General features: G+C 51.3%; 1 protein-coding gene across 1 annotated transcript in view; it reads left to right on the top strand.

Annotated features, from left to right (window-relative positions):
• Positions 1-21,346, top strand: part of TCERG1L (transcription elongation regulator 1 like) — a gene marked incomplete at both ends in the record, with an annotated part of 193,583 nt that overhangs the window by 135,353 nt on the left and 36,884 nt on the right. Inside the window, 2 exons of the mRNA XM_082673840.1 lie at positions 3,896-4,050; positions 16,683-16,752. Coding sequence (XP_082529966.1) covers positions 3,896-4,050; positions 16,683-16,752 — 225 coding nt within the window. The remainder of the gene's footprint in view (positions 1-3,895; positions 4,051-16,682; positions 16,753-21,346) is intronic.

Raw genomic sequence — 21,346 nt, 5'->3', positions numbered from 1 at the left:
AGCTGCTGTAGCGATGGCAGTGCTGGGTTTGGTGGGACCGGGTCTCATCTTTGAAAACCCAGAGTGCAGGTCTTTAGGGAAGAGGGAGGTGGTGGGGGAGGGTGGCCCGTCCCAGACACCACCTGCTGCCTTGCTTTCGAAAGGTCTTTCTGAATACTTAGTCCTTCCTCACCTTTGGGGTCTGTCCTGAGTCGGGGTCCCCAGAAGCAGCACCTGGGACAGCGCTCTGGGTGCCTGTGAGTTACCAGTTACCTGAGGAATGATTTCCAGGGAGGGGGCAGTGGGGACGCAGGGCAGGAGGGGGCTGGGCTAAGCGAGGATGTGGTCTCAGCTGGAGGCCAAACCTTGGGTGCCTTGGGCCATGAACACCTGGATTTGTCCCATGCTATCACCCCCTGGCTGTTAGGGGAGGCGGCCCTGGGGTGGGCGTGGTCTCCAGGTGAGGCAGTGACTCACTGAGCACGACTCTCCGTAGCCCAGGGCAGACCAGCTCGGGGGGCTGGGGGCGGGTGCACCTGCCCATAAGGTTGATCCAGGGGGCGGGCACCGACTTGACCATGACTGGGGCCCTGGACCGAACTGGAAAATTAGGAGACAAGAACAGAAGCTAGAATACAAGTCAGAAGGGATTTAAGAAATCACCTGGGGCTAGAGCCTCGCCCACTGAGGCCCAGGAGACTGAATTCGCTGTCTGAGCTGTTGAGACACAGAGAGACAGAGCCATCCTGGAAGGCAGGTCCCCACGCCCTTGGGCTCCTGCGTGCAGTCCCCGCCCCCAGCTCCCCGTCCTGGAAGGCAGGTCTCCACGCCCTTGGGCTCCTGCGTGCACGCCCCCGCCCCCAGCTCCCCTCTATGACTCTTAGAGGAGGGAATAGACCAGTCGGCTGTGGGCATGAGGCTGCTGGGGGCTGGGCTGTGAAGCCCAGATCTCTGGTGTGTGCGTGTTTGTGTGTATGGGTGGTGGGGACAGGATGACTTCCTGCCGGGACAGCGGTCCCTGTCAGGTGTATCAACTGCAGAACTTCGTTGTCCTACAAGCGAGGTCAGGGGTCCTGGGGTCCACACAGCAGCTCTTAAATTTTTTAAGTGTATAGACAGGGACGCAGGGAGCCAATGATGCTTCTAGAAGTTTTCACTTGGGCCAAGTAAAGTCAAACATCATGAAAAAAAAAAAATTCAAGCCAGACTGTTACGAACGGAGCCTGGTGGCTGCCAAGAGCTTTGGTCTTGGAGCAAATCTTTCCAGCCACAGCCCAGCCAAAGAAGGCTTCAGAAGCCTGAATTGGGCGAGTGGGCAGCTGCCTTTGTGCCCCAGACAAACCTGATTTGATGAGCTCAACAGGGAGGGAGGCGCCCGGGTGGGACCTGCCATCACCCCTGTGCTGCTGCCGGTCTGCTCGCCTCTTACTTGACATTCACTCGGGGCGGAGCTATACGTAACCTACAGCACAGCATAATTACCTGCAGCTTTACACTCGATAAAAACGTCTTATGCCAGCTGAGTTCTGCACCAAAAGACACGCAGCTTCCTCCAGGCCCCGAGAGGTTACCTGTCCCCTGCCTGGGCTCGCTGGGGCTGGAGGCGATCCAATCCATAGGCAGGGATCTAGTCCAGTTTGCCTGCGTTGCCCCTCGACTTCCAGCCCCTGTGGGCCCAGGAGCCGCCCAACGTCTAATAAAGGCGGGACCCTTGTGTCTTGCCTGAATTTTCCCACAGCGGTGAGCATGTCAGAACAACACAAATCTCCATTCCAACCCCCGCCTATGCAGATGATGGAACGAAGGCCACAGAGGGTGAGGGTGGCTCTCAAGATCACTTGAAGGTCAAGGGCAGGTCTAGAGCTGGAGGGTGTGTCCACCAAAGAGGCGGGTCGTGGCCTTCCACCTGGCTGACCAGGCCAGCAGGGGCCAATGCTGTGGGCACAGTGCTGGGGTCTGGGTCACTGCTGGAGGGAGGCAGGCCCGGATGCTGGCACCCAGGACAGAGAGGGGCCAGAGGTGAAGCGCGCTGGGTAGCCTACCATAGACTCAGAGCTTTCATCTCCACAAATCTGTCATCTCATTGCTCTGGAGGTCAGAATCCAACACGGACCCCACGGAGCTGAATCCAGGTGTGGGCAGGGCTGGTTCCCTCCGGAAGCTCCAGGCAAGGATCTGTTCCAGGCCTTCCCAGCTTCTAGAAGCATCGGCATTCCTTAGCCCTTTCCTCTAACTTCAAGGCCAGCAGTGGAGCATCTTCCGATCTCTCTCTCCCTCTACCCACCCACCCCAGGTGTGTGCGTGTGTCTGCCTGTCTGTCTGTCTGTCTTCTGCTTCTGTCCTCACACCTTCTCTGACTCGGACCCCCCCCTTTTCTCTTATGAGGACCGTGTGATGACACTGAACCCCCTGGACAGTCCAGGCTACTCACCCCATCTCAAGATACTGACTTAATCACATCTGCGAGGTCTCTTTTGCCATGTAAGGTAGCATTCAGAGGTTCTAGGGAGTCAGATGTGGACCTCTTCAGGGCCGTTATTCGGTCCACCACTCCCATGAACCTGGCCTGGCCGGGTAGTAAATCAGACAGACCATCTCAAGGTCATTTCTACGAAGGAACCTGGTCTGTACAGAGTTTCCCTAACATGAGGCTCATCCCCTGAACCCTCTGTCCGGCCTACAGGAAGTGGCCGGCCGGGCTGAGCATGGAGATTCAAGGGTGGAAATGATTTTCTCTTTGGGAAGCAGAGTGGCTGTGCTGGCTCAGATGCAGAGAGAGGGCAGACACCCACGTGTGTCTGTCTGGTAAGGCCGGAGCTGGTTGCTGGGAGCCCTGGCACCGCCCAGAAGTGTCCCTGATTGGTCTCCCCCTAGAGAGTAATCAAAGATCAGAGGGTTTCAGGTCACGTGGACTTGTCCTGCCCCTTCCCGCAGCTTCTGAGGTGCCTGAGGAGAGTCCTGGAGCTTTCAGGGCCCTCAGAGGCCACTGGGGGAAGCTGAGGTCCAGGAGGGGGAGAGGCCTTGCCCAAGAGGAATCTTCTGGAAGGCCCAGACCAGAAACAGGTACAGAGCTCATTTCTCTGCACCATCACAAGACTGGTCACAGGACACAGCCAGAGGCCGGTCTGGTGGCCTTAACTGGCCTTGTTTGTTGGGATACATTGAGGCCAAATCCGGATTCCTGTGTGTGTTCCCACGTTACAGACGTATTCCTTAGGAAGGAAGCGTTTCCTTTCTTCTGTTTTTCTTTTCTTCACTGTTTTTCCTTTGTAATCCTTTTCTCCTCCCTGATAACCTTTCACAGATAAGAGGTCTTAAAATTGCATACTATTCCTTTCGGAGATTTTAGAATCCTACACGTGAAAACGCAAAGCTTAATTCCCTGCTCTTCTGAAAACACACCAGGCCTGAGCTGAGGCTGAGCTGCTGATTCAAGCGGCCCATGTGCTAGTTGTCTGCTGGACAGGGGTGAGCTGCCCGCCTGTGTGGGCCTCCAGGGCCTGTGAACCCTGCCGCACGGGCAGCGCCCAGTCGGGGAGGTTTACCGGGCACCACGCTCCGTGTTACTCGGTCCCTGGATCCAGGGCCAGAGCGGGAATTCCGCTAAAAGGAGAGAGCTGGCCTACAGGAAGAGCTCAGACCTCCTGGGGTCCGGTTAAGCCGCTCGCTTCTCTGAACTTTGGTGTCCTTACCGGTAAAATGAAGGTGAGGACGATGTCTACCTGTGAATCAAATGAGATCACATATGAGAAATAGCTGTAAATCACCCTGAAAGCCAGACATGGCTACTGTCATTCATACTTTGCGTAAATAACCTTCGCAAATGTGTGGATTTCAGCCCTGAAGGGCTTTTTGAGGTCGGGCTCATGCCGAGGGTCTTCGAGGGAAACTTAGAGGAGTTTCTCGATTCACACAGGTGTGTGGTCTGGACGGGCGATGACCGGGTTTTCTTCTTCAACCCGACGATGCAGCTGTCCGTCTGGGAGAAGCCGATGGACTTGAGAAACCGCGGGGACCTCAACAGGATCATCGAAGACCCTCCCCACAAGCGCAAGCTGGAGGCAGCAACAAGTAACTAAGAGACGGGCCCTGTGAGCCCAGTTTTATAAGAGTCTGAACTGTACATTCCCAGTGCGCGTGAAAGGGAAGCAGGGTTCTCCCGGTTATGTCGGCTGTTGATTTTGAAGGAATCGTGTTCCCTGTTTCAGAATTTAGTCATTAAGTTTCTGTGGTGCTTTCTGCAGAAACACTGATCCTTCCAAGGGGGAGGCTCTGGCTTTCTTTTTTTTTTTTTAATTTAATTTAATTTATTTATTTTGTATACAGCAGGTTCTTATTAGTTATCTATTTTATACATGTTAGTGTATATATGTCAATCCCAATCTTCCAGTTCATCGCACCCCCTGCCCCCGCTTTCCCCCCTTGGTGTCCATACATTTGTTCTCTACATCTCTATTTCTGCCTTGCAAACTGGTTCATCTGTACCATTTTTCTAGATTTCACATAAATGCATTAATATACAATATTTTTTTTCTCTTTCTGACTTACTTCACTCTGTATGACAGTCTCTAGGTCCATCTACGTCTCTACAAATGACCCAATTTCATTCCTTTTTATGGTTGAGTAATATTCCATTGTATATATGTGCCACATCTTCTTTATCCATTCATCTGTCAATGGACATTTAGGTTGCTTCCATGACGTGGCTATTGTAAATAGTGCTGCAATGAACATTGGGGTGCATGTATCTTTTTGAATTATGTTTTTCTCAGGGTATATGCCTAGTAGTGGGATTGCTGGGTCGTATGGTAGTTCTATTTTTAGTTTTTTAAGGACCCTCCATACTGTTCTCCATAGTGGCTGTATCAATTTACATTCCCACCAACAGTGCAAGAGGGTTCTCATTTCTCCACACCCTCTCCAGCATTTGTTGCTTGTAGATTTTCTGATGATGCCCATTCTGACTGGTGTGAGGTGATACCTCACTGTAGTTTTGATTTGCATTTCTCTAATGACTTTCTTTTCGCATGAAGTTACTAACCTGGGGAAGCCCTCTCATCTGTCAGCCACTCAAAACTTCCTTTCCAGCACAGACATTAGCCTGCATTTAACTTTTTTTTTTTTTTTTTTTTGCTTTTAAAATCTGTTTTCTACTATCAAATTAGCGTGTACTGGTTAAACATTTTAGAAAATGCAGAAAAGTCTCACCCTTCAAGCTCACGCATGGTGGTCATTTTGAGGTACTAATTCCTGTTTGGTTTTTTTTCTCCGGCATTTAATTTTTGTTCCAAATGTCACAGGAACGCCCCTTGAGACCGCATGTCACGAATGGGAGCACGTAACCCTTCCTCCTCACACTCCCACTTCAGAGCTTTGTATGAAATCCGTCCGTTCCTTATTTGAAGGGATGCTTGATCTCAGTGGAAGTGCACGTGGAGAGGAGGAAGCTTCTCCTCAGCTGTAGAGGACTCGGGTGCCCGCAGAGCGCTGACTGCTCCCGATGATGCCCCAAGAGTCAGAGGCGAGCACTTAACGCTTTCAGAAAGGATCCTTTCCGATTCGATCTCGTACATTTTTAATCAGCTGCTGTGTTGGGAAAGGCCCACTCCCTGAGCGCAGGGGTTGCAACAGTACTGGCTTCACTGGGGAAACTTGAGATCAGCGGTTCTCCCCGACTGACCCGCACAGCTTGGCTGAAAGGCCCGGACGTAGGATCTTGACCCCTTGAAGAAGTGTTTGTTTTATTTTTGTGGGTGTTTTATTGGGTTTGCAGTGACATTTTTGATTCCGCCTCAGGTGGGGCTAACACAGATGACAGAGACCAGCCCCCATTTTTAGTGAGAGCCAGAGGCATTTGCATGGGAATTTAGGAAAAGGTGTCATAAAAGTTTTAACATTTTTATCAGTGCTGAAAGACATGGGAAAGGTTGCTCTTGCAAAGCTGGTAGCAGTTTGCTAGGATGGAGAGATTGACACGGTTAATAGGCCCCCCCACTTAAGATAAAGAGTAAACCCCCGTACCCGCCACCCCACCTGCTGCCAAGAGTCAACTCAGGTCAACTGCTGTGGAGAAGAAGGAACGTTCTAGGTGCACATCCAACTGAGTCTGTAACACTGAGCTGTGCTCAGGGACAGTAAGAATTGGGTTTGTGATCTTGTTTCCTCCTTTGATTCAGTGGCATCCATGCAAAGGGGCGCTTTGCATGCTGAATGGAGGCTTGAACCCCAAACCCCTCACAGACACCCATATCCCAAGGCCCTCACTCTGGGGCAAGAGAGAACAGCACACCCTGGGAGGGGGTGTCCTGAGACCTACAGACCTCAAGGACAGTCGGGTGCAGTTTGTTTTGTTTTGTTTTTTTGTGGTACGCTGGCCTCTCACTGTTGTGGCCTCTCCCGTTGCGGAGCACAGGCTCCGGACGCACAGGCTCAGCGGCCACGGCTCACGGGCCCAGCCGCTCCGCGGCACGTGGGATCCTCCCGGACCGGGGCACGAACCCATGTCCCCTGCATCGGCAGGCGGACTCTCAACCACCGCGCCACCAGGGAAGCCCTGGGTGCAGTTTGTCGTAGCCATGATGTTTATTTTCTTGGTAGACGCAAACAATGCAGGCAGATTCCTTGCTCCTTTCTTCAGCTGTCATTCTTGGAGATAATTGGGTGCTGTTTCTTTTTCTTTCCCAAGGCCTGGAAGGATTGAGAAAGGAAGGCACTCATTAGCGGTCAGTATACAGTTGTTGGCCTGTTTCTCTCCTCTGGACCAAGTTGAGTCAGGGCTGCGAGAGCAGAGAGGGGTCTGCAGAGTCCCCCACTGAGTCTTCTGCCCTTTCGAGGCTTGTGAGGACTGTACGTGGAAGACAGCGTTAAAAGAGTAACAGGCATGTCAGAAACGCGAGGAGTTCATTTGAGCAAAAATCGATTCCAATCCCGCAGCACCAGGCTGGACGTGGTTAGAGCCTGGGAAGGCTGACCTAGTGAAGGTGCAGAAGCAGAGAAAGGAGATCACCTGATGGGCGGCAGGTAAAGCCCGGCCAGCTGCCGAGCCTGGTCCTCCTTAGCGTTTCCATCGATTTGTAACCTTGAGGCTTCTGCTGGCTTAGGTGTTGGCCCAATGGCCTCCTTGTATAGTTAATTGAATTATCTGGATCATAGATCATGGCTCCACTTCACTCTGCTGACCTGAATCTCATTTTACACTTAAAAAGGTGGAGAATGGAACCTTAAATCTAACAGACACAACCGGAAATACCTGATTCTCATAGATTTAACATATCAAGTCATTTTGTGTGCCGCCTTTATAATGGCGGCCCCTTAACTACTCTATCTAGATAGATGTGCAATTATAAACTTACAAGCAGTTACAAAATGAGCTCTAACCTTACTTACTCTTATAAAAAGAGGAAGACACTGCCTTAAACCAGTGTATTTTAACCTGAATCTTAAAGATACGCAAATGACCTCAATTCTCAACTTGTTGCAGAGTAGAATTGGCATTTAAATGCATTACTTCTAATTTTCTGAGAGCCACTCACCTCAATTGTTCTGTTTGCTGCGAAAGAGGACAGGAAGTATTTCTGGAGGACTAATTAGCAAAGAGCAGGCAGAGTGGATGACCTCAGGCCACCAGCAAGGGGCGTTTTTCCCTGGCTGGTCATCCATCATGATTCACCCAATGATTTGACCCTAATTATTATAAGAACCAGCTCTAGAAGAGAGTGTTCTCAGTGTAGAATTTTGTTTTTCACATTTTGTTCAACTATGAGTCATTATAGATTTGAGTATTAAAACCTGTTTCTCTCCTGAAATGGAAGCATTAAACATTCCAGTTGATATTGATTATTTTTCAATAGACAAATGGAATAAATGAACTTGACAAAATCACTGCCACGTTTAACTGCTAGTAGGTTTGAAGGGGCATGTGTGTGTGTGTGTGTGTGTGTGTGTGTGTGTGTGTGTGTACTAGGAATGTCAGCTGTGGAAGGGAGAGCTAAGAGTGTCAGACAACTACGGGGAAAGGATACAGGGATGCCAAAAGTGCTAAGCGGTTCATCATTCGGCAACTAAGGGAAAAGTCGCCTTTTTCTCCATCCTGTTTTCATTGCTGAGAGGTTCAGATGAAGGCCTGAATTATTTCCTAATTATCTTGCAGCACATCCAGATTTTTTAGGTCTCTAGCAGACACACTGCTAGTTGGGAATAAGGGCCCGTTGAGCTAACGTGAAACGAGAAGTACCGCCTTCACCCCGCATCCGTTCTGTGTCCTGATGTTCTCGGGGCTGCTACAGGCTCTGCAGCGTGGAGGGTACCATGCCCATGTGTGTTCTTCCGCCAGCTTCAGCATTTCTCAGATCTCTTAGAGACTCAGTTCTTCCACTGTATTTACGTGCAGCACCAAAGACCTCTCTTCTGAGCGATGGGGAGTGTAGACTGAAGGAAGACTGAAAGTTGTGAGTTAACGTTTTATTCGAGGACCTACTGAGGACTGAAAGCCAGGGGGACAGCCTCTCAGATGGCTCTGAGGATCTGCTCCAAAGAGGCCAGGGAAGGAGCCAGCGTATGTAGGAGGTTTTGTTGAGGAAAAACAAAAACGACACACACATTTAATGGAACATCAAAGATTACAGCTAATCATAAAAACCAGACATCTCAAGTTAATGATTCCAGTGCTTTTCTGTGGGAAGATCCCAGAGTCTGGGCTCATTGAAATCATTCCTTAGATATGCATCTCAACTATCTAGGGCCGGTATCCTGCTTTTCTCCATCCTGAAGTCCCCTCAGGGCCCACGATCAGGACAGCTGCTGTGGCTCATGGCTTGTCAGCGGTCAAACAAACATTCTTCGTTGACTGCAATGGCAGGCGACCTCTTTTCTTGTCCGAGGTAGAAATCTCCCTGCAGTCTGGCTGAGGCACCTGCTGCCTGGTCACCTGCACCGTCCACAGCGGGGTTCCGTCCCTTCTGCTGGGAGGGTTTGGCGCCGTCTGGTGGGGTGTATCAGAGGGCGATCAGATGAAACGCCTGTGGGCCCATCCTCTGGGGTGGGGGAGACAGGAGGCGGGGACAGAGATTAGGAGGAGTGTCTCCCAGCCCCTCTCTCCTGCCTTTCGTCTCCCTCGGGTGCCTCCCAGTGGATGAGGAGGACAGGAAGCGGGGCTGGGGCGGGGGGCGGGGAGCGTTGGGGGGGGGGCGAGAAGTGCGGAGGGGGGAGCGGGGAGGGAACCTGCAGGGAAAAGGGGCGCTTGTTTCCTCATGCTCACCGCAGCTGCAGGAGGTGGGCACCATCTATATCAGCTTCCTTTTGCTGCTGTAACACATCATCACAAACTCAGTGGTGTAAACCAACACCACTGTATTACCTTCCAGTCCTGGAGCTCAGAAACCCAGCTTACGTCTCACTGCTGTTGTTGGACCTGCATTCCTTCCAGAGGCACTAGGAGAGAACTCGTTCCCCTGCCTCTTCCGGCTTCAAGAGGCCCCCTGGTTTCCTGGGCTCCATGGCCCTGCCCACCCGCTCCAAAGCAGCAGCAATGCATCTTCAGCCCTTTTCTCTGGCTGAGTCTTCCGCCTCCCTCTTCCACTGTTCAGGGTCCTTGTGATGACACTGGGCCCTTCTGGATGGCTTAGGCTCACCACCGTCTCAAGGTCGACCGGTTAGGAACCTTCATCCCCCTCGCCTCGCAACCTAATGTATTCACAGGTTCCAGGGATCAGGTTGTGGACATCTTTGGAGGCCATTATTCTGCAATCCATCATCTTTATACCTGTTTTACAGAAGAGGGAATTAAAGAAAGGAGACCAACTGACGTGCTCAAGGTCACACTTCTATCCAGTGGGGGACCAGGTTTTGCACCCCGGAGGGTCTGACTCCAGATCTAAGGAGGGGCGGCCTCGCCGGGCATCTTACGAGCATACGATAAAAAGGAGCTTCTGGAAATCGTTTTGCTCCCTGCGCCTGACACAGGACAGTCGGGTGCGGGGAGCCTGGCGCTTCCACGTGGCAGGAAGTCACTTGGCTTCAGTTGCTCTGTAAACATTTCAGTCGTTTATATTCAAGACAAATGTACATGGACAATGACACGCGTTTCACCAAGGAGGACATGAAACCGTCCCTGTGAGTAATCCCAGCTAGGACTTGTGAACGGGTCACCATCCCGAGCACTGTTTGCCCAGGGACGGTGCACTGATCTACACCACACAGTGGGACCAGGTGCCCGGTACTCCAGAAGACCCAGGACTGCTGAAAACGCAGATGCTGGGTGTTCTCCAAAGTGGCAAACAGGTGCCTCGTTCATCCGCGAGGACTCAGGTGGGTGAGAGGGGCTCTCCCCATGCAGAAGTCATCTGCCCTGGCTGTTTGGGAGGAACCCTGACCATCACCTGGGACCTGTGTTCCGTCCACAGCCCGCCGCCACCTGGCAGCCTGGCCTGCGCCTCCTCTTTGCACAATGAATGACGCCGTTACCAGCATCGGTGCCCACACTGATCAGCCCCTGTAACAGGACCGCAAGTAAGGGAGGTGAGTGGAGACAGGCCATCCCTCCAGAGAATCGCTTATTGACAGAATTGACCAGGCAGCCTGTGATGGGCAAAGGGAGGAGCCGGACGGGCAGGCTCCGCGGGGTCTTTACGATGCTCTGTAACACTCGCCTTCAGTTTGCTGGACGGGCAGGGCCAGGGCTCATGCAGGTTTCTGGATCCCACCCGGAATTAGTGCTGGTAAAGGGGTTATGTCCTGTCTCTGTGCCTTCAAGACCCAGGACTGCTAAACAGGTGAGACAGGGACAGCATTTTTCAAAGCAGTTTCCCCAGAACTTAGTGCTTCAAGCTGCCCCGCCCTCCTGGCCCGGGAATGAGGGCAGCCGTTGTGCCGGTGGAGCTGGGACGGCCCAGCCAGGCTTCCACCCGGGGCCATTTTCCCCAAACGTGCCAGGTGGGCAGAGCACACGTTCTCTCGGCAGGGTTCCCAGACCACAGTCTCAGGAGCTGACGAAGGTTTCAGCTCAGCGCTGCCTCATTGGGCAGGCGACCCACTAGGGGTCGATGACTCGCAGAGACCAGGATGGAAGCACTGCATCATTCTGTCTGCTAGGTTCCCAGACTGCCTTGTTTGCAGACACCCCGGTGAAAGGACCGAGCTTCGGCCGGAGGGGCCATCCCACTGCTATGACAGCCCCACCTCGGGCCAGCTCCTTGTGGGCTGTGGGCGTTCCCAGGGCTGGAGGAACTTTGAAGTCTTGTTCCGCTGAGCAGACGGTGCATTTCTTGAATATCAAGGCTATTTGACCCGCTGTCAGTCTTTTCAGCCAGATGTTTGCAGACGCCCCTAGAACTTCCCGAAGATCTGAGGTCACGTGCTTTGCTCACGTGTGTTAAGGTGGAAGCTCATCTGTGTTAAGGGCGTACGGCTCCCCTGGAAAAAGCTAGTGAGTCTGGAAGCGGAGGAGCGGAGCCCGCTCAGGTGATGGACGCGACCCCGGCCTTGGTGACCAGCACTTGCCATTCAGGAGTGACTTTGGACTCGCGCAGTTCACAGGCCGGAGCGCCACTGTTCCTAGGTCCCCGGGGGCAACTACAGCCCTGGACTCTTCCAAGTTGCATCTGCCTGGGGCACAGGTGTATGCCGCATACCAGGGTTCTCCTCTGAATGCAAACATGCCCTCCCCCAACAAATCCGCTCCTGCAGTTCTCCAGCAAGTTTAACCAGACATTGTGCCTTCCCTTCTGAGAGAGGGGACCGAACATGATAGGGGTCATCACCTCCACTTGCCCAAAGGAAGACATTTGACTCACAGACTCAGAAGAGCTTTGACCACCTGCTCCAGCCTCACTGTATGCTCAGTGCCTTTTTTTTTTTTTTGCCGTACGCGGGCCTCTCACTGCTGTGGCCTCTCCTGTTGTGGAGCACAGGCTCCGGACGCGCAGCGGCCATGGCTCACGGGCCCAGCTGCTCCGTGGCACGTGGGATCCTCCCGGACCAGGGCACGAACCCGTGTCCCCTGCATCGGCAGGCGGACTCTCAACCACTGCGTCACAAGGGAAGCCCGCTCAGTGCCTTTTTTAAAAAAAATGTACATGCCTTTCCTTGCCGGTTAAAGGCATAAGACAATAAATTTTGAAAATAGGTAGATGTCTGTGAGTATGTATTGAATATATTTTTAGTAGGACAGCTGAGGAATTGACATGTTGCACTTTCTGCTTTTCACCATTGTGGGTATCTTTCCGGCTCCCCGTGTTCTGAGCCCCGCTCCCCCCATAGCCCATCTCTCTTCTCTCTCTTTCTCTCTCTGCCCTCTCTCTCGGCTGGATACCCATGACTCTTTCCAGTTGGTGGACTTGTAGGTCATCTGTTTGTTCATACACACACAGAATGCTGATATGAACACCTTTGTACACATATATTTATCTTAGGAGCATTTTTACGAGTACTTTTCTTGTATAAATTCATATTACTGGAATTGCCAGGTCAAAAGGTACATGCATTTTACTTTGACAGATATTTTGCTAAATCGTCCTCCTAAAAGATCACCCAGTTCACATGCCCACTAGTAGACTCTGCCTGTTCTCATAAGCACTGTACATCATCCAATCTTAAGTTTTTAGACCCATTCATTGTGTCAGTTGGCATTTCTTTAATTGTGAGTGAAATTGAACCTTTCAACTGGTTGATTGGCCATTTGTGTTGTTCTGTATTCCTGTGAAGTGTGTGTTTGTCTTCCGTATTGAATTATACAGAGTCCTGTAAATCAAGGAGATCGATATTTTGTCTATAGTGTGATTCCAATATTTTTCTTTTGATTTCTTTTTCCATAAAACGAATTGATCTTGAATTTTTTTCTTACTGTGGTAAAACACACATATCATGAAGTTTGCCTTTTTAACCATTTTTAAGTGCACAGTTCAGAGGCATTTATCAGTAATACCTTCACAGTATTATGTAACCATCACCATTATTTCCCATCTTTTTCCTCCCCCAAAACAGAAACCCTGTAACTGTTTATTGATAATTCCCCTGGTAACCTCTATCCTACTTCCCATGTCTATAGATTAGCCTGTTCTATATGCCTCATGTAAGTGGAATCATGCAGTATTTGTCCACTTGTGTCTGGTTTATTTCACTTAGCATAACGTTTTCAAGGCCCATCCATGTTACAGCACGTGTCAATGCTTCATTCCTTTTCACAGCTGAGTAGTATTCCATTGTAGGGATAAACCACACATTGCTTATTGGTTCACCTGCTGATGGACTCTCGGGTTGTTTCCACTTTTTTGCTGTTGTGAATAATGCTGCTATGAACGTTGGCGTACAAATATCTGTTTGAATCCTTGTTTTCAGTTCTTTTTGGTGCATACCTGGGAGTAGAATTTCTGGCTCACATGGTAATTCTATGTTGAACTCTTAGAGTAGCGGTCAAACCTTTTACCACAGCAGCTGCCCCATCTTTCATTCCCACCATTAGTGCCCATGGGTTCCACGTCCTTCTCCATATTATTTGCCAACACTTGTCTTCCTTTTTAAAATTCTTCTTATTATTATTTTATTACCATCAGAGTGTGTGAAGTGGTACCTCATTGCGGTTTTGGTTTCCATTTCCCTAATGACTCCGTGCTGAGCACCTTTTCATGGGCTTTCTGCGTGTCTTCTTTGGAGAAAGGTCCATTTAAGTCTTTGCCCGTTTGTAACTGGGCTGTTGTTGTTTTAGTTGTTGTGGCTGAGTTGTAGGGGTTTTATATATATCATGAATCCCTTATCAGATATTTAATTTGCAAATGTGGTTCCCATTCTGTGGTTTGCTTTTTCACTCTGTTGATAGTGTTCTTTTATGCAAGAAATTTAAAATTTTTTATCAAGTCCAGTTTATCTATTTTTTTTCTTTTATTGCCAGTGTTTTGGTGTCATATCTAAGAGACCATTTTCGAATCCAGCATCTTGGCTTTTAGCCCCTACGTTTTTGTCTGAGATTTGCATAGTTTTAGCTCTTAAGTTTAGCTCTTTCAGCCATTTTGAGTGAATTTTGGTACTTGGGCTTTTTCAGAGACGGTTGCTGTCAAATTCTTTTTTTTTCATGTGAATGGACCATACTTTCTTTCTTATTTCTTTGTATGCTTTGTAGGTTTGGTCGAGATCTGGACTTTCTGAGTGTGACGATGTGGCAACACTGGCAACGTGGTTCTCCTACTCCTCAAGGGTTTCTGATTCCTGCTTGTTGAGGGCTGGAGCCGCCCATTTGTGACTTTTCCAAACTAGTTTGTGAAAATATTTATTTATTTATTCGGCTGCACTGGGTCTTAGTTGCGGCATGCGGGCTCTAGTTCCCTGAGCGGGGATCAAATCCGGACCCCCTGCATTGGGAGTGCAGAGTCTCAGCCCCTGGACCACCAGGGAAGTCCCTCCAAACTAGTTTTTATGTGTGTATTCCTTGTCACTTTCAGTCCCCAAACTGAAGTTTCTGTTCCGTTGTCTCTGAGGTCAGCTGAAGGACAGCAGCCTCTCCCCGCAGCCAGCACTGCCCTTGATGTTGAAGCTTCCAGAGTTCTCAAATACTTGACTCCAGTCACTTTTGCAGTTCAGCAGCTGTTTTGGTGGAGGGACAGACCCGAGAGTCCCCTATTCCACCATTTTTCCTGACATTCCTTTGGTCTTGTATTTTTAAAGGCAGTAAATTTGTGTTTTCCTTTATGACTTCTGAATTTTGAATCTTGATCAGGAAACTTCACTCGTGATAGAATTCTTCAAAATGAACAAAAACACCCTAGAAAGTAACCAACATCTTTATAATTGTGTGACCTCACGTAAAAACAGTATTTCTTCAGTTTTCCTGGCTTGCCTTTGGTCTTCCCGAGTGTGTCCTGTGCGGGGTGCGGGGAAGGGCTGCCTCGTCTACACCTTAGTAAATGTCTGGATGATGATGTCTCTGCGTATCCGCCTGAAGGACAAGCAAACACAACCCACTCCTTCTTCAAAAGCCAGCCAGAGCCAGTGGGGGCCAGGAGGGGCATCGTAAGGGAGAGTCGCAGCTCCTACGTGGAGGGGTGTCGGTGGACTGGAGGCTGAGACGGGAGAGTGGGAGCGAGGGTGGATCCAGGTGGAATGTGCTGAGATGAGGGGCCCGTGGGACACGGAGGTGGAGAGCCGGGCAGGAGCCGGGGAGGTAAGTGCGCCTTCTGGGGGCACAGCAGAGAGGGGATTGACTGTCGGCGCCACGTATGGGCGCGTGGGGAGAGAGCACGGGAGTGAAGAAGAAAGCCCATCCCCGGCCGTCAGCTCGGTCACCGCAAAGGTCTCTCTCTAGACCCCTGGTTCTCATCGGGGCAGGGGGTGGGGTGAGGCTCTGTCCCTTGGGGGACATTTGGCAACTACTGGAGGCATCTGTGGTTGTCAGTACCGGGAGGGGTGCCGGGCGTCTGGGGGTCAGAGACCAGGGATGCTGCCAATACCCTATGGTGCACGGGACGCCCCATCATCCAGCCCCACGTGTCGCTGGAGCCAAGGTGGGGAGAGCCCCACTGGAGAGCCCTGAAAGGCCCACCTGGGCTTGGGCTCTCGCCGAGGGAGCGCTCACTGGTCCCAGTGCTGTACTGGGCAGGACCCGCTGTGGACGGGCCGTCGGTGGGAAGAGGCCACCAGAACCCAACCCTCTCAGCTCGCTGCAGCCCCACGCTATGCACCGAAAGCGAACCGGAGAGTAGATGGGGGGTGGAGCCGGAGCAGGGGGGCACTGCTGGGATTTCAAACCGCGCGTATGGAGAACCGTCAGGTTTTATAGAAAGAAAAGGTGTGGAGGGCTTTGCAGTCGTGGAAATTCATATTTTTTCCCATAAGCTTCACATTCATTATGAGCTCATTACAGAGCGTCCTCAGGAAGGACGTGGGTTCAAGCAGTCCTGGGGGACGGGGGCAGCGGGTGAGGACATGGGTCACGCACTGCAGAGCCCAGAACCTTGCCCCTGTGCCCACACAGGACGTGGTTATGAGAAAGCGGTTTCTTGGGGATGACAGACACAGAATAAAAAGCAGGCAAGGAGGCCGTTGTGATGGCAGGGAGTGTTTGGACCTCATTCAACCTGTCAACACCAAAACAATGATGATCTAGAACCATCTTTATACTCATTTTTCCTCTTTCCTTTTGGAGACAGATATGAAACACCAAAGCACCTTTTTACTTTCTCATTCCGAAAGCTCATCTAACATTTATAGGGCCAACCTCTTCAGGGTGTAAGTAGGGGACCCGACTTCAAAATCAATTTAGCTTTTAGAAAGCAGACTTGTAGACAGCAGTGGTGGGCACGCCGCATGCAGGAGAAATCGGGTTCATTGCAGGAGACAAAGTGGGGAGTCCGGGTCTGTGGTTCAAGCACAAGGACGTGAAGGCAGCGTGGCTAGCAGAGCTGGTCCAGGGCCTAAGTCCTGTGAGGGGTGGGGCCAGGTGGACGCCCCTTCCTCCTCCAGCCCTTCTGGAAGGTCCAGCAGCCTCTACACAGCCAGCAGCTAGAGATGACTTCTCTGCACCAAAGCACATCAGATTTCTCTTCTGCTGAAATATGAAAAGGGTGCACCCTGAGAGCGTAGTTACAGGATTTGAGGTCCATCTTTAAGGGAAGTCTGTTTTCTTAATTTCAAGATGAGTCTGCTCGAAAGTGATGCTTCCCAATGGTTTGTCAAAGCCACAGGCTCCGTGTTAACAGGTGACCTTGGCTTTCTTTCAGCCACGCCCGGCGATGGATCAAGTTCCGAAGACGGCAGGGAAGACCCACACGTGAGAACCAAGAGGAATCGGTAGGTGGCCACATACTTTCCTGCGCACCTTTCTCGAGGGATGACTAGGTGGTGGAGGAAGAGAAGGGATCACTGTGACTCTATTGACTGATCCAAGAATGGGTCCAACCCCTAAACAGAGGGCGGGGGTCCCAGGTCTGTCTTAGCAGAACGTGCTCTGGGTGCCCCGGGTCTACACTGGATGTCCTCTCCCCTCCCCTGGCCTCCCCGGGGCCACGTTCACCCCTAGCCTTGCTTTGGGGGCCCTGAGGAGTGGACAGAGCACGGAGGTGAAGGTGGCGCTGGGTGGGCGGTGCGTTGTGCGTCTGGCAGCCCCGGGCTGGAGGTCCAGCTCCGTGTCTGCCTTGCTTAGTGACTTTGGGCAAAGTAACTTCACTCCCACATCAGGCTTCTCATCTGCAAAGTGGGTGATGCCCTGGTGAGATGTTGCCCGTGTGACTTCCTGTGGCCCCAGGAGAATACGTTCTCCGTCCAAGTTTGCTTGTTACGGTTTACCTGTGGCCACAGCACAGGAGGGAGGGAACTCCGCCCCTTCCTTTCAAGCCGGGGGCGGGGAATGGTGGTTCCCGCTTTCCCCTCCTGGAAGGCCCGGTCTGTGGTCCCTTTCCTACTGAGTTCTACGTAAAGGGGTAAAATTCGGGGTCTGTGTGTCCAAGTTCCCAGAAGGGGGAGGTGGGAGGCACGAGGCAGGGAAGGATGAAAGCGAATCTAAAACAGGACCCACGAGGCCACTTCCTGAGCCAACGTGGTTCCCATGTCCCGGCGGGAATGGCCCTCATCCCAGCCTAGCAGTGCATTCAGTCCTGTACCGGGTGCCCATTTATCAGCCCCCATCATGGGACACCCCCGGCCTGCGGCAGGAATCCCCGAGCAGCTGTCAGGATGTTTGCACGGTGCGTATTTTCTCTTTAAAAAAATGTGCCTTAGAAGAAGTCCTTTTGCAGTAACAAATGTTCGCGGTGATGGAGCAAAATGCAGTCTGGACTCAGAACCTGTGCCCGTTCTCACCTCTTCCACCCTTGCCCTGTGGCTTCCTGGTGAAAGATGGTGGGAGAGGAAGGGAGAGAGGAAGTGGAGGCAGGGCTGGCAGCCAGGGGTCAGGGTGCCTGTGGAGACACAAGCCTACAGAATTAGTCCTAAGTGGGTACATTATTCCTTTTATTTCAACACCTTTGGCCTTTTTCCACTGTGCACCCCTCACAAAACTGTTTCGCTGACCAGGGCCCAGGTATATTGTCATTTTAACTGGTACCAAGCAGACACCACAGAACTTTCTGGAAACAATGCAGGGAAGGGTAAGCAGTGTCCTTCCCAAGACAGGAAGGCAGTCTGGGTGGAGGGTGGGGTCTCCTTCCGCGGGTGAAGGAGACCAGGGGCAGCAGTTTGGCGGGACCGGGGGCTCCCTGCCGTGCTGGAGCAAGGTACCTCCCACCCAATCGCCCAGGCCTCTGTTTTTCTGCTCCCCCATATCCTCTGCTTAGACAGTCACTTTTGGGGTCAAAGGACACTTGCGTGGGCCGCAGAGGATGGACACTAAGTGTCTTCATTGGGGACCAAGGGCTCCAGGAAAGGAAATCAAGCGTCATCTCTTTATTGTTATGTTCACACCCTGGTTGTCAGCTAAGCCAGTCTCTGTGATCTTTGGATAAATGTATATAATTTTAAAAAAAGATGGGCTTCCTGAGACACAAGAGAAGCAGCACTCTGGCCATTACTGGATGCGTTTTGAACTCGTGCAGGAGGGAGGTCTCAGCTAGCTCCAAAGGAGTGGGGATGTCTGCCTGTATCACCCAGTTTTATTCGTTTTCCCGTGCGACTGGCCCCAAACTCTGAACACTTGGCATTGAAATAATGTCAAAGGATTAGTCTCGGTTTTCATCACCTGAAAGACTTCTTCCATGACTCAGCACTGACTCTGAAACCAACACGGGTGTTTGCATGAAGCTTTTGGCCATCATATGATTCCAAGCCCCCTCGGCCCTCAGGTACCCAGGCACCCAGCTCCCGCCATGGTTCAGGCCTCGGTCCCTGGGTCACTCTGTTCTGCCACTGAGATCCGGGGGAAAAGGTTTCAGCGGAAGTTGGGGATCTGCACTCAGGGTCTGGAATGTTCCGTGAGTCCTGGTCACTCACTTCTGAGCCGCTTTGCACACTGCGCCCACTCTAGGGGAAGCCTCGCCCTCGTGGCTTCTTCCAAAGCTGCCTCCCAGCCTGGGCCTGCGTGCCCCTTGCTCAGAGCTCTTCACTCGGGTGCACAGACACCAGCATCGTCTTGGCACTTTTGTCCTTTTGGGGAAGGTTGTTGTCTTACTGACCAAGGAGCCCAAGGACTCCTCAAGCTTCCAGCTGCTTCTGGGCACGTGTATTTAGTAGACGCTGCCTAACTAGTAAGAGGCCAGGCTCCAGAGAACCCGCCAAAATCAGTCCCTTTTGACCTTCCCTTTCGTATCCATAGTGTAATTTTTCACATCAGAAAGCACTTAAATGCTTCTGCAAATTATGACTCTTCAGCGGCCGTATCCTGGCCTTTGAACTACAGGGCGCATTCTGGACGCAGCTCTGTGCTCCCTGCGTCTTTTCCACACCCTGGCCCGGTTCATGTGCATTTTGAACATTCTTACACAGATGGGATTAAATCAGCTGTGCATATGATTCAGGTCCAGATGATAACTTTTCCTAAAGTTCCCTGGGAAGGGAAATATGTCACAATGACAAGCTTTCAAATTCCCCAAGTATTTTCAACTGCCTGGTAAGCGCGGTTCCAGATAGCGTGTTACTTACTGTTTAATGGAATGTGTTTGTGACGCACGATAGTGTGTCTCCCCTGGGACCGGAAAATTGATGGTTTGCGTCTCCCCGCTGTGTGCAGTGCCCAGGGGTTCGGCTGGTTTCTGACGTGTAGGTTGTTTTTGGTTCAGACCTGCTTTTCAAACGTGCTGTCTACTTAAAGAATTTAGAATTTATTTCAAATCATTGAGTTGAATTATTTGAAGGATTCAGCAAAAGTATGTCATTTGGTTTAAAAGCCAGAGTGAAATGATCACTCTTTACAAAACCCGTTAGTAAAGAAACTGTCAGTGGTACGTATGGCTTCCAGCCCCTTCACGGGGTGCCAGTTTCTGCCGGTTGCCGAGCCGGGGGATTCCTGCTAAACTAGTGGTTTTCTGTAGTGTGACAGGGTGCAGTTACTTTTTTGACTTTTTCAATATCATCGGCCCCACGGCTTTGGAAATGTGTTTATGTTTCTAGGCCATTGGGTACAGGAGCCTTTTACGGTAAGTGACTAAAAGAAATCTCTTGGTTTGGAACATTGTTTATTGTGGTAGCGCGTAAACTTCGGGGAAGCCCCGCTGATGGCCTTGGATGTAAGGGGTAAAGCTGACCTTCTACAGTAGGTGCTTCCATGGAGTCACGTACAGCCACGGCTGGAGACACAAGAGCGTGGAATTAGCAAGAAGTGACCTTGTGGCCCTTGTCTGCTTTCCCCAAATACGCCCTCCATTACTCCCCTCTTGACAAACCAAGGTGACCAAGTCACACTGAAAGCGTGTCCCCTGGACCAGGCTGCATCTTTAAGGATTTGGGGGCAGCCTGAGGAGGTAGTCCCCAGCCCCCACGCCCATCTGTGACACCGAGGTGCCCTCACAGAGCTGTGAGGCTATGATCCATCCACCTGCAATTCTGCATCCCACCTGGGGGCCCCCTGGGGCAGGGGGCATCTGTCTAGGACAAAAAACGGATACCGCCATCCAAAAGACAGGACAAGACCAAACAATCTAGTGTCTGGAGGTTTTGTAGCCGCCACCCCTGAGCCTGTCCCCAGATCAAGCCCACACACCTAGAGAGAGTCAGCTGTGACAGAAGAAAGGAAACCCTCTGTTCATAGACAGCTGCTGCTGCTGCCACCCAAGGTGCAAAGGCAAAGGATGGTCAGTGAGTGTGGGCAGCAAGGAGGCGCCAGCATGCTGCACCTGTCCTCACATGACCTGTGAGACCAGCTCTTTCATTTCCGCGTACATGATTTCCAGAATCCCAGACAAATTAGCTATTGAGAAAGTAAGAGCATGGCTCCTCTGAAATGCTATAAGGTGATGCTAGGAAGTGTGTGCATCCCAATTAAGATTGCTATAAAATTACATCTTTGGGGGCTTCCCTGGTGGCGCAGCGGCTGAGAGTCCGCCTGCCGTTGCGGGGGACGCGGGTTCGTGCCCCGGTCCGGGAAGATCCCACATGCCGCGGAGCGGCTGGGCCCGTGAGCCATGGCCGCTGAGCCTGCGCGTCTGAAGCCTGTGCTCCGCAACGGGAGAGGCCACAACAGTGAGAGGCCCGCGTACCGAAAAAAAAAAAAATTACATCTTTGATGTGTCCCAAGATAACAAGAGAATGATCTACAGTCCAGTGCCGGTGCCGGAGTCTGGATTTCTTCATAAGATGGGGCAGTGTGCGTCTCTTTGTGGCCTTGGACATGCATGGAAAATGAATTATTAACATCCACTTGCCTTGTAAGTGAGTCTCTGTACATAGTTCATGATTTTAGTTTCTATAGAAACCTGCGGTTTTGTAAACCGTACGGAGTCTGTGCCCTGTGTCATTA

Source organism: Grampus griseus, assembly GCF_964374135.1.
Source record: "Grampus griseus genome assembly, chromosome: 16".
Classification (NCBI taxonomy): Eukaryota; Metazoa; Chordata; class Mammalia; order Artiodactyla; family Delphinidae; genus Grampus; species Grampus griseus.
The sequence above is the reverse complement of the archived record's forward strand: the minus strand, read 5'-3'. Positions and strand labels throughout refer to the sequence as shown.